General features: G+C 45.9%; 1 protein-coding gene and 1 pseudogene across 2 annotated transcripts in view; both read left to right on the top strand.

Moving 5' to 3' along the window:
* FHOD3 (formin homology 2 domain containing 3) overlaps nucleotides 1-14,933 on the top strand; it is a 468,593-nt gene that overhangs the window by 403,514 nt on the left and 50,146 nt on the right. Inside the window, exons 19-20 of the mRNA XM_012802005.1 lie at nucleotides 4,568-4,840; nucleotides 13,787-14,655. Coding sequence (XP_012657459.1) covers nucleotides 4,568-4,840; nucleotides 13,787-14,655 — 1,142 coding nt within the window. The remainder of the gene's footprint in view (nucleotides 1-4,567; nucleotides 4,841-13,786; nucleotides 14,656-14,933) is intronic.
* LOC111723514 lies at nucleotides 10,234-10,566 on the top strand (annotated as a pseudogene). Its single transcript, XR_002772038.1, has one exon. The product of XR_002772038.1 is annotated as a 26S proteasome complex subunit SEM1 pseudogene (transcript).

The following is a 14,933-nucleotide window of genomic DNA, read 5'->3' as shown; positions in this document are numbered from 1 at the left end:
TCCCAGCTTTGGGTGCCTTTAATGTTGCCAGGCATTCTTTGCCATGCCCTTCTCCTTTTCCAAACCCACACCCTCCACCGGGAGAAGGACTTTTGGGTACTTGGCTTGAGTCCTACTCACAGTTCCCCTTGTCCCTTGCACACAGCCTGAGAGATATAGTCAGATCTCTGTGTCCTTCCTCTGTCCAAGGTGGTTGTGGACCAACGTGGGGAGCCCTGGCTCCTCCTGACCTGTGGGGTTTGGTTTATCATAATCCCTTCTGAGGCTGCCTCACAGATGGAGCTACGGGGGTCTTCCAGGCTTGGGAGCGCACACCCTGCCCCTTGCCTTCCCGGCCACCTGGGCAGGGATCTTGGCACTCTCTCGGCCTTGGCTTTCTGCGGAGCTCTCCCCACAGAGAGGTCTTGAGGGTTTCGGAGGTGCTTCTCTGGGTATGCTCAGTAATCACACCTCACGGGAAGCCAGCAGCCCTCCACAATGCTCTGCTGCCCTCGAATGCAAACACAGTTCCTCCCCGAGTTGGTGTCTGGGATGGAGACCTTCTTCCTGCTGTCTGGAGTCTCTGTCCCTCAGCCTCCAGCTCTTCCAGTGCTGCTGCGTTTTTATTCATTTTCTTGGTCTCTTAAACTCCCTTGATTGGCACTTGCCTCTTCCTCTTCAGTCCCTCTGTCTGCAGGGGCTTCTCCCTGGACTACTGTCTATTCCACAGTGACTAGGTGAGGTGCTTGCCCGATAGCTCCCAGGCACCCCTACACTGTCTCCAGGGAGCCGCAGGTTTGCCTGTGATGCAGAGGTAGGCAAGGGATTGGCAGGGGCCATCTCTACCTGGAGCAGCCATCACTACTCCTAGGGCAAAGTTCAGGTGCACACGAGCCCCGTTACCCTAACCCCAGATGGCCCTCCTGCCTCCCCTCACTCTCTGAGATCCAGCCATAGGAAGCATCTTTCATTTCTTCCAGCATGTGTGGGCTCTAGGTCTCCACGTGTGCTCTCCCATTTTAACTTCTTTTTGCCCTTGGAGACTACTTAAATGTCATTTTGGCAGAGTCTTAAGTCCTTTCTCAGGCCTTGTCAAAGACCCTTGCCATACCTTCCTGATGCACTGTGTTTTTGATCTTAAAAGAGCTATGCCATTTATAAACGTTTTTTATTGTGTCTGGTGGTAGAGAGGCTGGGGTTTCCTTGTGTGTTGGTGGTCAGGCTCACCACGCTGCTGCACAAAGGCCGAAGCAGGTCATTTGGGATCTCTTTTCTCTGCCCCTCTCTAACCTCTGTGATGACAGAGCTGGTTCTGTCCTGTGTATCACTGATGCCAATATTGGGCTAAAGAAAGGCTCATTAAATTTGGGACTGTTAACTGTGAGAAATTGCAAACACTTTGCATCTTTAGGCATTGACAAAGATCTCACTGCCCTGGAGGACTTTTCCTACAGATTTACATGATTTCTCCTATTTCCTGAGGACAAGGTGAGGGTAAATGATACTTTTCCTTATTTTTTACCCAGAGAGCAGCAGGCCTGGCCTAGGGACAGTGACGCAAAAAGAACAGTAGGTGTGTAGAGGATGGCGTTGGTGGAGGAAGTCCTGGTGAAAGAGAAGGGGGAAGGGAAAGAAGAACCTTCTGGAATTGAGTGTGGAGTCTCAGGGCCATCCTGGGTGACAATGTTGTGAGCAGGTGCTGGCCCAGGACCATGCTGGTGGCTCTCAACTTGAGAGGAAGGCGAGGTCTTGGCCCTCGGGCAGCTTTTACCCTTGTTGTTCCTATATTTTACTGACACAGCCAGAGAAAGGCTCTGCTGTTAGACTTGATTTGAATGTGTGTGATTAGTATTTAATTTGTTTATCATTACAATGGCCTCCCGTACTGCAGATTTCCAGTCAGGCCCTGTGGACACAGAGTCATTTTAGGCTAGAGGCAGTTTTAGAGACAATTACCTCTTCAGCTGCTAAAATAAACAAACAAAAAAGCAAGAAACCATCCTAGTAGTTGGAATCACAAATATAAGTGTCTGATCCCTGCAGTTTGACCCTAACCTACTGGGATGAAATCTTATCGTTTATTCCCAAGAAAGTGCAGCTTTCCCGGAGCTGACATGTCCTTTGCCACACCTGTCCAGGTGGCCCTGACTAGCCAGAGTCCTGTGCATTCAGTGGCGTGAAACATGGCAGGGCACACATACAGGTCAAGTCAGACACCCATCAGTCATGGTCTTCCCTGCTGACTCTGACCAGATCCAGGGGGTGGTGAGTAGACACAAGCTCCTGGCAACCAGCTGACCTGTCTCCTTGTTCCTAATAAAGCCACCAGGAAAGACCCTTGGTGTTTGCCATATGCTTCCTAACTAAACTTCCAATCTCTGCCACATGCTAGCCTGTTGGAAACACATTTTCATTTTGATGTGGCTATTCTGAAGTAAATGTGTATAAAAACATGTGCTTTTTGTCGACCAGATGATGACAGTGCCACTGCGAAGGCTGTGCTCTTGCCATGCTTGTAAAACTAATGGAGTTTTGTATCTCTTTACTAAATACGCTATTATCAGATGAAAAAGAAATTACCATAAAAATTCCGTTAGTACCACAGGGAATTTTTCTGGGAGAGATGTTCACTGTTTCCCATTACCCAGCCCAGTTTTTGCTTTTAAGGAAAAGTGCCCGCTGTGCCTGTGCTCAGGCACATAGGCTCATGGTATTGTACCCTTTTTCTTTCTCCTGTCACTGCCAGCCAGCATGTGTGTCTCTGTCTGAAAACTCTGCCCTCATGTTGCTGGGTCCTAAAACCTTCCTTGCCGGGGAAGCAGAGGCCCTCCGGTGCCCCTAGAAGCAGCATCCTATACTAGGCTGCAGTCTTCAGCAGAAAATGCCCAGCACAGGCGCAAGCGAGAGGCCTTCACTCCTCCACCCCCAGCTTCTACTTGAGGGGCACCTGGGGGCATTCCCACCGGGGTGTTGGGACTTTACCCATGAACGTAAGGAAAGGCTGGTGTTTTATCCTCTCCACTGCTTCCCTCCCTGTGCAGCTAACTCCTGACTCATCCTCTGAGTCTGAGAGGAGATGAGAGGCAGGGGGGTGCTGGCCCTGAGAATCCTGGTAGAATGACTTCCTGGCCACTGGGCCCCATGCCCAGGGAGCCCTGAGTGTCTCTCTCCTCCTCAGTGATTAATGTCATTGCCCAGCCTGCTGTGAGGCCAGCCCTGTGTGCCCTGTCATCAGCAGTGTCCTTTACCTGAGCCAGCAGGACACCTTCACGGAGAGAGCTCCCTGATCTGTGTGTTCTTGAGGGATCTGGGCAGAAACTTGCCAACCTCTGCCACGTGCAAACCCTGTCCGAATTTCTGTATTGCTTTGAGCAGTGTTTACTCAGGCCTCAAGCACATGGTATTGATAGATGCTGCCCGAGTTCCCACAATGTGGCTTGGCCCAGCCCTGGGACAGTACTCTCAGGAACGCCCCATCCTCCTCAGGCCTTCACATGTGGCGGTTGGCTCAAGATTTTGTGTATTCTCAATCATTATGCCATATATCCACAGCTTACAGCTGAGAGTTTGCTCAGCAAATCACATGTACAACCCAGAATGTGCCATTTCCCAGCTCCCTGGAGATCTCATGAGTTGAGAACATGAGCATTTTATGTTGGTAGCAGCACCAGATCCCCAGTCTTTGCAAATAGCCCTGTGGCCACGATTCTTCTAAATCGCTTTCAAGATCACGGAGTACCTTCACATCATGAGCAAATATAATCCAAGCAAAGGGTGATGGACCTCATTGGTTTAGCCACTGGTTTCAAAAAACATGAGGCTACCAAATCCTTATCAGCTTGGCTCATGATGGACTTTGTTTCTCTTTTCCTCAAGAGGCACAAAAGCTCGTGTATTAGTTTTTCATTGCTGTGTAACAAATTTCCACAGATAGAGTGATTGGAAACGACTCTCATATATTATTTCATGGTTGCTGCGGGTCAGAAGTTTAGCACAGTTTTGTTGGGTTCTTGGCCCTTGCTGTCAGCTATCACAAGGCTGAAATCAAGGCTGTGGCTGGCTGGGCTCTTCTCTGGAGATTCTGGGAAGAGTATACCTCCAGGCTCATTTGGGGTGTTGGCAGAATCCAGTCCCTTGTGCTTATAGAACTGCATTCCCTGTTCTTCTCTGGCTGTTGCCCAGAGGTGGGTCTCAGCTCCTAGAGACCCCCTGCAGTCCCTGCTTCATGGCCCCTTCCATTTCAGAATGGATCCTTCACAGGCTTCCAGTTGATCTCTTTTCTGCTAATTTGAAAATTCTTTGCTTTTAAAAGGTCCTACTAGATTACATCAGGTCCACTTAGTCTCCCTATCTAAAGGTCCACTGACAAGAGACTTCCAAGTCATCTGTATGATCCCTTCCCAGCAGTGCCTCCACTAGTGTTTGACTGAATAACCAGGGGACCTCAGGGATCTTGGGGGCCGTTTCTAGCCTTCTGCCCACTGCAGAGCAGCACAGTGAAATCAGCCCCATGTTCCTTCTCTCACCTCACTTGATACTTCCAGGAAGCCTCTGTTGTCAACATATTCTCCATTGTTGTCTCCACCAGCGAGTGCCGGCCACCCTAAGCCTGGAGTGGAGGCGGAGCAGGCTGCTGATGAAGTCATCCAGGACATAGCCTCTGCCCGCAGGGGAGCGGAGAACGAGGGGGAACAGACACTGGAGCCAGAGCCAGAAGGAAGAGCCTCCCTCAGTGAGAAAGAGAGGCAGAACGAGGGGGTGAACGAGAGGGACAACTGCTCGGCCTCCAGCATCTCATCCTCCAGCAGCACGTTGGAGAGGGAGGAGAAGGAGGACAAGCCCTCCGGGGACAGGGCAACTGGTAAATGAAGCCCCTTGTCTCAGTCTGTTCATTCCCGGGAACCCTGGGGTGCAGGACCTGGTTTGCTAGGAGTTTGTCCACAGGCTGGCCTCTCTGGCGACCTGCTAGGTCAGCCCCATTCACCTGCTGGGGAGGAGGATGTGGCCACTCTGTCTGCTAGCAGCTTCCTGCCCCATAGGAAGGTGGCCCCCAACCCTCTCCCATGCTGTTATCATCTGTCATTTCCATAGACGAGAACAGAGTGCAGATAATGAAAAATAAGCCCTGAAAAAGAGAAACTCATTTCCCTCCATTTGTTTCATTGCTAATACTCGTAACTATAGCTCTTTTCAGTTTCTGATTTACGTTTAGAGATAGGTCATCTTATCTACTCTTTTAAAAGATTTTTAAAAGTGAAGTGTGTTAAATCGTTACAACCGAACATTTCAGACCAGATTTGTTATAATGAATTGAATACTTCCAAACCGTTGTGATTCGCAGTGTGCTGAGGTCAACTTGATGTGCTGTGCTGGAACGTACATAGCCTAAGTAGTTGTCTACACTTGACTCATGACCACTATTTATTATAAAATATATGTTTTTCTTTATGGAAGTATATATTTTTGGTGCTGCACTTAATATTTATTCAGTTCTCCTGTGGATGGAGACTTTGTAATTAGAGATCAAATGAAATGTTAAATTTTAGGTTTGACTTAAAAGAACCTCACCAAGGACTTGGGCAGCATGCTGCAGAGGGTGATAGGAATTGTAAGTAATCCAGATGATCTGTGACACTGGAGTATTCCTACCCACAACTTGTACACTATCAGAGTGGTAAAATTTCACCTTCCTCAGTAAACATTCTGTGCACATGTCTCGTGGGTTACCCTTTGTTAAAATACATATGGGTGACACACTTAAGCCTACATTTTGACCCCAAAGGCAGCATCAAATATCCATAAAGGCCTGCTAGGCAGTGCTCTGACTCATGAATGAGTTGATAGCTCCCTGATTAAGAATACATTGACTGGGAATCATGGAAGAGTGAATGAATGAAACCACAGTGTCTCCCAGTAGACCTGTCAATCAATGGTCTGAAATAGTTACTATCTGAAATTTTCCCAGTTAGAATATACTACTAGATTATATTCTCTATATTGCCTCTCACAATGATACAGTAGAAAAGGAGAGCTAAAGATTTTATTAATTTACAACTTATTTACTGCACTGAAAATCTTGTGTCTTCATTTGAAGGTATATGTGTTAGATATACTGGTTTCACGTAATTTTTTCCAAAGACATAATTAATCTCCAAATTCTAGTTATCAGTCACATTACTATAATTATGGTCATGTATAGGCTGTAGGGGAGGTCTTTTTGGTCGGGGTGACCTTAGATCATGTTTTATTTGTTATGACTAGTTTTAAGAATCATTCGTTATAATTGGATTTAGGGCCTGAAACATGTCAACGAGTTGGGTTAGTAAAAATAAGCCAGTCAACAGAACTTTCTTGGATCAGATTGTCCAATATTCTTCTAAATAAGGACAACTTTCTCAAAATGGATATTCTGTTCCCAGTGAAGAACTATTGACTTTCTACCAAAAGTGGGTAATGTCCAAGTGTATAGAATCAGGAATTAGGGCTTCGCAGTTATTTTTCTGCTTTCTTCCAGTGCTGTTAAGAGATTTGGTCATGTTTATTTGCTGTACCTTACTGGTTCCTAAAATACCTTATTGCTGACAGGCACCATTAGCAGCTGTGGAGTCAGGGCGGCTCTGTTATAGATCACAAAATGATCTATTAGAATCTATTTCTAATCACGTCAAAAATGAATTTGTAGGTTTTGAAAAAGTCTTCACTTACTCCAATTATGTGGTTTACTTTTAGTTTCATGTGTTCACTCGATGCCATTAGTGTGAGATGCTTTATCATAGCATTCATTACACTTCATCATGATGATTTGTATAATCGTCTTTTGCCATCACATGAACATCAGCTTTGTGAGGATGGGGATTTTTCCCTTATTATGAGTCCTCATTTCCTAGGTGAAGACCCAGAATATAGTAGGGTCTCACAAAATTATGGCTGAACTAATGGACGAAGAGGCATCTGGCTAAGATGGAGAGGCTCCATTCTTCCCAGGTCCTCTCTCTTACAAGCAAGCAATGATGAAATGCTTCCACTCCTGGGAATGATGGCACAATCAATCAGAGGATGACTCTGAAACATGGTAAGAAAGAAGCAGGTGACCTAGGAAACTCCAGACGTGAGCAACATGGAGTGAGGCTCCAAGTAAAGCCTATTTCTCTAGGGAAAGGAATGCCTAACAGAAAAGAAAACCTTTCTGGCTATGAAAATGCTTGGCCCACCCTAGACAAACACTAGTGGCAAATCTGGCCTAGAGTTGTTGGGTGCCTACCAGAAGCTGAACCTCCACTTCACATAAAGGCAATGAAGCAATGTGGAGAAGAAGTCTAGTTCTCCTGGGAAGATGCCAATGGGGTCAAAGGAGGGAGGCACTGACCTTCCACCCTACTCATCTGCAGTGAGGTGGTGGGGCAATGTGTCTTTGCTGGGGTGGTGACAGCAGGGGCCTGAATATGTACCTCCAGAAAGACCTGTATACTACACCTGCTGAAAGAGAAGATTAAATAGGATCCAAATTCTAGCAATAATACTTAAAAGTATACAGTACAAATTATACAGTACAAAATCACTCATATCAAGGACTAGGGCAGTCACAAATTAAATAGGAAAGTATTAACAGATGCCAATACCAAGATAAGCCAGACACTGGTATTAGGTGACAAATATTTTAAAGCAGCCTGCATTATAATGCATCAGTGAGTGGTTATAAACACCAGGAAATTTGTGGGAATAGTAGAAGATATAAAAAAGAACCAAAGGGAAATTATAGAATTGAAAAACATAATAACCAAAATAAAATTTTGAAAGGGCTCAATAGTAGATTGAAGACAGCAGAGAGCAATCAGCATGGTCAGTGGACTTAAAAACAGGTTGGTAGAAGTTACCAAATCTGAATTACAGAGAAAATATGGACTAAAAAAATGAACAAAGCCTCAGGGATCTGTGGGACCATAAGACTAGATCCAGTTTATTGAAGTCTGAGGAAGAGAGAGAAAGAGAGAGAGAGAGAGAGAGAATGCAATGATGAAAAAACCTTGGAAGAAATAGTGGCCCAAAACTTTGCAAATGTGTCAAAAGGTATAGATTGCTTACAGAGCTGGGAAGGTGAGAAAATCCCAAATAGGATAAATCCAAAAACATCTACTCCAAGACAAATGACAATCAAATCTCTGAAAAATAAGTTTTAAAAGAGGCAAGAAAGAGATATCATGTTACAGATGCCTTACGGACAAGGAAACACCAGTTCAAATGACAGCAGATTATGTGTCTGAAGGCATGGAGGCTGGCAGGCAGGGGCCCAGCCTTTGGCAAGTGCAGGAATTCTGTATTCAGCATCTTCCTTAAGAATGAAGGGAAAGGGCTCCTAGGCACAGGGTTTGGCTCTGTCCTGATACCTTTATAGGGATACTCCAGTGTAAGGCTGGCCTCAGACCAGTGTTTTCAAGACTATGAGTTGTAGCTCTTCACATGAATCGGTTTAATGACTACCATTTAAAACAATGAAAAGAATTAGTAAAGAACAGAAAACCTAATTAGAATAAGTATTGTTTTGTAAAACTTAGTACATATGCACAGATATTTGTAGTTAGATTTGTTTATGTGTACTCTGATGTAAAATGTATTTCTTCATTATTGCTGTACTGTGGGCCATGGCTAAAGAAGTATTGCCTTAGAATGTCCTAGACACCCATATCTTTAAATTCTCCAGAGGAGATTGAATAGCCTTTTAGATGAATACCTTCATTCCAACTCATATTTTAGGGAAATGTGAAATAACCACCCTTGGTATTTCTGTATAAAAAATGTTTTCTGGAAAAAAAAAAAGGAATGAAGGGAAAGCAAGACATTTTCAGATGAGGAAAAGCTATGAGAATGTGTCCCTAGCAGACCTACCCTTACAGAATGCCTAAAATTTCCTATACAGAAGGGAAATGACAAAAAGCTTAGAACTTCAAGAAGGAAGGGATGACAGAATGGATGAAAATCAGGGTAAATAAAATAGACTTTCTTTCTCCTCATAAATGTTTTAAACCGTGCTTGACCGACGAAGCCAAGATTATACCGTTTGATGTACTGCTCTATGTAAATAGAAGAAATATTTAAGATGATCACATTTAAAAAGTGGGGAAGTTCAAGGGATCTACATGGAAGTAAGTGAGTTTTCACTCACTCAAAGTGGTGAAACATCAATACTATTAGACCATGATTAGTTAGTGTGTTTATTTATTTATTTATTTATTTTGTAGAGGGAGAGTCTCACTTTATTGCCCTTGGTAGAGTGCCGTGGCATCACATAGCTCACAGCAACCTCCAACTCCTGGGCTTAGGCAATTCTCTTGCCTCAGACTCCTGAGTAGCTGGGACTATAGGCACTGCCACAATGCCCAGCTATTTTTTTTGTTGCAGTTCAGCCAGGGCTGGGTTTGAACCCACCACCCTTGGTATATGGGGTCAGCGCCCTACTCACTGAGACACAGGCGCCGCCCTAGTGTGTTTATTTTAATACCTAGAGCCACTACTAAGAAAACTATATATGAAGCAATGTACTTTAAAACACCATAGGTAAATCAAGATTAAAAAATGTTGAGAAGGATGCAGGGAGGATGATTAAAGGTTACATATATAGAGTTTGATAGAAGAAATCTAGTGGGTTATAGATCAGTAAGGTGACTGTGCCTTATAATAATCTGTTGTCTCTTTCAAAATAGCTAAAAGAGTATAATTTGAATGTTTATAGCATAAAGAAAAGACAATAAATTTTCACACTTACCCTGAAATATGTACCCATAGCTCAGTGGGTAGGGTGCCGGCCACATATACCAAGGCTGGCAGATTCAAACCTAGCCCCAGCCAGCTAAACAACAATGACAACTGCAACAACTGCAACAAAAAAATAGCCAGGCGCCTATAGTCCCAGCTACTTGGGAGGCTGAGGCAAGAGAATCACTTAAGCCCAAGAGCTTGAGGTTGCTGTGAGCTGTGACGCCATGGCACTCTACCCAGGGCGACAGCTTGAGACTTTGTCTCAAAAAAAAAAAAAAAAAAGAAAGAAAAAAGAAATCTGTTTTAATAACTGAAAAGTAAAAAGAAGTTCAATTAACCTACGGAGACCAAACAAGGAGAAATAGGAGCTGAAACGAAGAAAACAAACAATACACGGATAAGGGCAGACTTAAGTCCAAATGTATCAGTAATTACTTTAAATTAAAAGAGATTGGCAGCCTACTGCGGGGGCAGCAGCAATGGTGGCGACTGTGTTTAGGACAAGTGAGAGTTCCAACTTTCCTACTGTTCTGGGAGGCATTGGGCGCAGAGGTCGCGATGTCAGAGAGAAAACAGCCAGTAGACTTGGGTCTCTTAGAGGAGGACTATGAGTTCGAGGAGTTCCCTGCCGAAGACTGGGCTGGCTTAGATGAAGATGAAGATGCACATGTCTGGGAGGAGAACTGGGATGATGACAATGGGGAGGATGACTTCTCCAATCAGTTACGAGCTGAATTAGAGAAACATGGTTATAAGATGGAGACTTCATAGCATCTACAAGTGTTGAAGTAACCTAAACTTGAACTGTTTATTAAATTCTAGGATAGAAAACCAAGGACGAAACTTAAAAAAAAAAAATGTTTGTTTCATATTTGATTTATTTTTGTTTTTGTAACAAAAATAAATGTTTTGATCTAAAAAAATAAATAAAAATAAAAGAGTTTGGCAGAGTGGACCCCCCCCCCAAAAAAAACTTATGGCCCAATTATTTGCTATCTGTCCAAAACTCTTTTCAAACATAATGACATGGGTAGATCACAAGTTAGAAGTGGGAAGAGATAAATCATGTAAACATCAGTCAGAGAAGATTGGAGTGGCTGTATTAATATCAGATAAAGTAGACTTCAGAGGAAAGGAAATGTATAAGGTCAAAGAAAGACACTATAAACCTATAAAGAAGACAGTTATGAATGAAGAGGGCACGTGAGAAAACCAGCATTTAAAAATATGACCTGTTAACACTCTTTTTCCCAGTGGAAGAAAGTGCCGACATTTCCTAATAAGTGGAGAAGGCATGTGGCCATTGTTCAGAAGGGCTCAGCCGCTTTATCTGCTGCCGCCTCCTGGCATCAAAGCCATCTCACTGTTTGCAGGGTCATCCTACCAAGCGTGGAGACTTCACACAACCAGACTTTTCAGTCTTACCCTTGAGTGCCATCTCATCATCTCTCTTTGACTGTAGTAATTTCTTAAGTGTGTTTTGTTTGTAAAGCCTAAAAGAGGGGTCAAGGGCACCTTGTTCTGGTGTTGAGGAGTCCTAAGGTGTCCTAGTCAGGTTAGGCCACTGTTGAGCAGAGGACAGAGAATAAAGGTTATGTTGGAAGGAACAGAGAGAGCCCCAGGGGAAACTTGTGCACCCCTGGTAAATGCCTCATCCAAAGTCAAGGCAGGGTCACATGTGGGAGCCAGTCACCACCCTCAGCATGTTGGGGGAAATCTCCTGTGAAGCCCCTGATGCTAACCTGTGGCCTGAGTCTCCCTTGGAGCTAACCCCCAAAGCACCCATCGCTGGGCCCTGCCAGCCCCAGGGAAGCAAGCCCAGCTCAGTAACACTCCTGCCACCCACCCACCCTCCATTCATTCAGTTGTTCTAGATGTTGGAAGCGCAGCAGTGAGCAAAACTAACCCGAATCCTATTCCTGACTTTATATCCCATGAAGAAGTTTAGTGGGTAGTTATAAAAGTTCCACTGATAGGACAAAGGCAGACAATAAAATAAGTTAAATGTGTGGACGATGGGAGAGTAATAAGGGCTTGATGGGAAAACAAGCAGGAGAGGGGCCTAAACAGTGGGGAAGGGAGGGTGCACAATTTTAATTGAGGTGGTCGGGTAGGACTTCACTGAGAAGAGATAATTTTAACAAAGGTCCACAAGCAAACTGTGTAATTAACTGTGTGCACTTTGTCCCTGGAGGGGCAAAATTCCGAAACCAGATTGTGCCGGGTGGGTCTAAGGAACAGGAAGAAGCTGCTTTGGCTGAAGAGGTTTCTGTGTGTCTGGGTGGCAGTGGCAGGAGAGGAAAGAAAAGGCCCTGCTGACATCGCGTCATTGGCTTCTCCTCTCAGTAAAACATGGTACCATTGGAAGGCTTTGAGCAGAAAGATTTCATCAGAAATTTTAATAATTCATGTAGCTGTTGGGGTAAGAACTAGTTGTCAAGAGGCAGGAAGGGAAGCAGAGGACCAAGCTGGAACACCCCACAGTACTGTAGGCAGGAGCCCACGCCACCTTGGCCCAGGGACCTGGCAGTAGTGCTGCTGAGAAAAGCGGTGGGTTCTGGAAATGACACCAAGATGCAGCCAGCAGGAAGGCCTGCAACGCTGGATGTGGAGGATGAAGGAGCTGGAGGAGTCAAGGATGACTCTGAGGTTTTTGGAAGTGGCAGCAAGGGGGATGAAGTTGCCTTAGCTGAGGTAGCAGAGGACCACAGAAGGCACGACTTCATGAGGGGCGGGGCAGGAGAACTCTTCCCGACTGGTACACAGAGCCCCGAGGCCAGATGAGATGAAGATGGAAGAGTGAGTGTCAATGGAGGGAAGAGGTCCAGGGACAGCGGAAGGTTAAAGATAGGAGGAAGCAGCAACAGAGACTGAGGAGGAGTAGCCAGAGAGAAGGAAGCAAGCCAGGCGCTATGTCCTAGACGCAGGGAAGGGTGTGCATGAAGGAGCCAGTGACCAGCTGTGTCTCAGTGTGCGAGTCGCTGGTCACCTGGAAAGCAGTGGCTTTGAAGCCTGGTGGGAGCAAAAGCTCCATTCAGATGGGTCCAAGATAGAATAAAAGAAATTGGAGACAGTGATCAAAACAACTCACATGAGCAATTTTACCTTGAAGAGAAAGAAGTTGAGTGGCAGCTAGAGGGGTAAAGGAGGCCAAGGGAGGTATTGCTATTCTAAGATGTCTATTTTACAAACCATTATATGGTGATTATGTGTACGTTTATGGTGATGTATGTGTGCCAGAAGGACGGATCTAGTGTGAGTGTCATGGGAGAAGTGGAACATGACCACATGGAGTGGGTACTAAGGTGGGGGGAACGGTTGACCTCTTCTATGAGGCGTGAGGGGGGATGGTGGGAGGGGAAGCCATTCACTGAGATGCCTGTGGGAGGGGGCAGGAGAGGAGGAGAGCAGGAGCAGGGGCTCTGGAAGATCCCTTCTGACTTCGCCTGTTCAGTTGGTGAACTGGGAAACAAGGATGCCCCTGAGGATGAGGTGGGTTTGGGAAGGCAAAGTGTGAGAGGTTACCTGGGAGAAGGAATGCCTGAGAGTGCCAGGCAGCACTAGGAAGCCGGGAGACCAGTGACCATGAACTTAAAGTATGATCACTGGCATGGTTTGTGCGTCTCCCCCGGCACCTTGAGCTGCACTAGTGCAGATTCTGGATAGGGGAGGGAAACAGAGGTAACCTTATGGCCTCTTCAACACCTGCTCTTAGCCCGGGAGTAGCTTCCTGGCCTCCCCCATGTCTAGTTAGGACAGGGACTGCTTAGCTCCCTGTGAGTGAGTCCAGATGGGCTGCCACTGGTGGACAGGAAAGGTGACGAAGATTTCTTCCATGAGCCCAGGTAAGAGCCAGGAGTAGTGTCATACCTGGAAGTGTCCTGGGTCCTGGCTCGGGTCTTCAGAATTGTGAAGTAACCTCTCTTCTTGGTCAAGAGTACTTTGTCAACCCCAGCCACTTTCTGCCTTGATTGCTGTATTTCAGTGTGTTCTCTGGAGTCTCCCTTGTGTGTCCTTGTAACTTTCTCATTTTTTCTCTCTCGTGTACTTTCAGGTTTGTGGGCCTCAGGTGTTCAGGATGCAGGTGTAAATGGACAGTGTGGTGATATCCTCACCAGCAAACGGTTCATGCTGGACATGCTGTATGCCCATAACAGAAAGTCCCCAGGGGACAGTGAGGCCACGAGGACCCAGCTGGAGGCAGAGGCAGTCACCAGCCTTGCTGCCAGGGTCTCCACCCTGCAGGCCAACTCCCAGGCCCAGGATGAGAGTGTCAGAAGGGCGGACGTTGGCTGTTTGGACAATCGGGGCAGTGTGAAAGCATTTGCAGAGAAATTCAACAATGGGGACCTGGGGAGAGGGTCAGTGTCCTCTGATTCTGAGCCCAATGACAAAGTCCCGGAGACAGCACCAGCACAGCTGAAGACAGAGTCTGATTACATCTGGGACCAGCTCATGGCCAACCCAAGGGAGCTCAGAATCCAAGACATGGATTTCACTGACCTTGGGGAAGAAGATGATATTGATGTCCTGGACATGGACCTGGGTCACAGGGAGGCCCCCGGACCACCTCCCCCACCTCCACCCACCTTTCTGGGTCTCCCGCCCCCGCCCCCTCCCCCCCTGTTGGACAGCGTGCCTCCCCCTCCCGCCCCTGGTAATTTATTGGCTCCTCCTCCTCCGATGTTCAGCGCTCCTCAGGGCTTAGGGTGGTCCCAGGTACCCAGGGGTCAGCCCACATTCACTAAGAAAAAGAAGACCATCCGTCTGTTCTGGAACGAAGTTCGGCCTTTTGAGTGGCCATGTAAAAACAACCGACGCTGCAGAGAATTCCTGTGGTCAAAACTGGAACCCATTAAGGTGGACACTTCCAGACTGGAGCACCTGTTTGAGTCGAAATCCAAGGAACTGTCTGTCACTAAGGTACTGCTCACCTCCGCATGCTTCTTGATTTTCAGTTGCATAGGGCTAAAGAGATGTTTTGTGTAAAATACTCTTTGTGTTGGTAATAAGTCCATTGGTATAAAAATCTGGCCTTTAATAATCCTTGTGCTAAGCATAAGGTACCTGAATCAGAGGACCTTACTAGCTAACATGGGTTCAGTTCACTAACCATTAGGCAAAGGAGATTTCACAGAACAAAACCCTGAGGCAAATCTGAGGAATATTCACATAGACCAGTAACAGATCTTTTTTTTTTT

The sequence above is a fragment of the Otolemur garnettii genome, unplaced genomic scaffold (assembly GCF_000181295.1).
Source record: "Otolemur garnettii isolate 467f Iridium unplaced genomic scaffold, OtoGar3 scaffold00012, whole genome shotgun sequence".
Taxonomy (NCBI): Eukaryota; Metazoa; Chordata; class Mammalia; order Primates; family Galagidae; genus Otolemur; species Otolemur garnettii.
The sequence above is the reverse complement of the archived record's forward strand: the minus strand, read 5'-3'. Positions and strand labels throughout refer to the sequence as shown.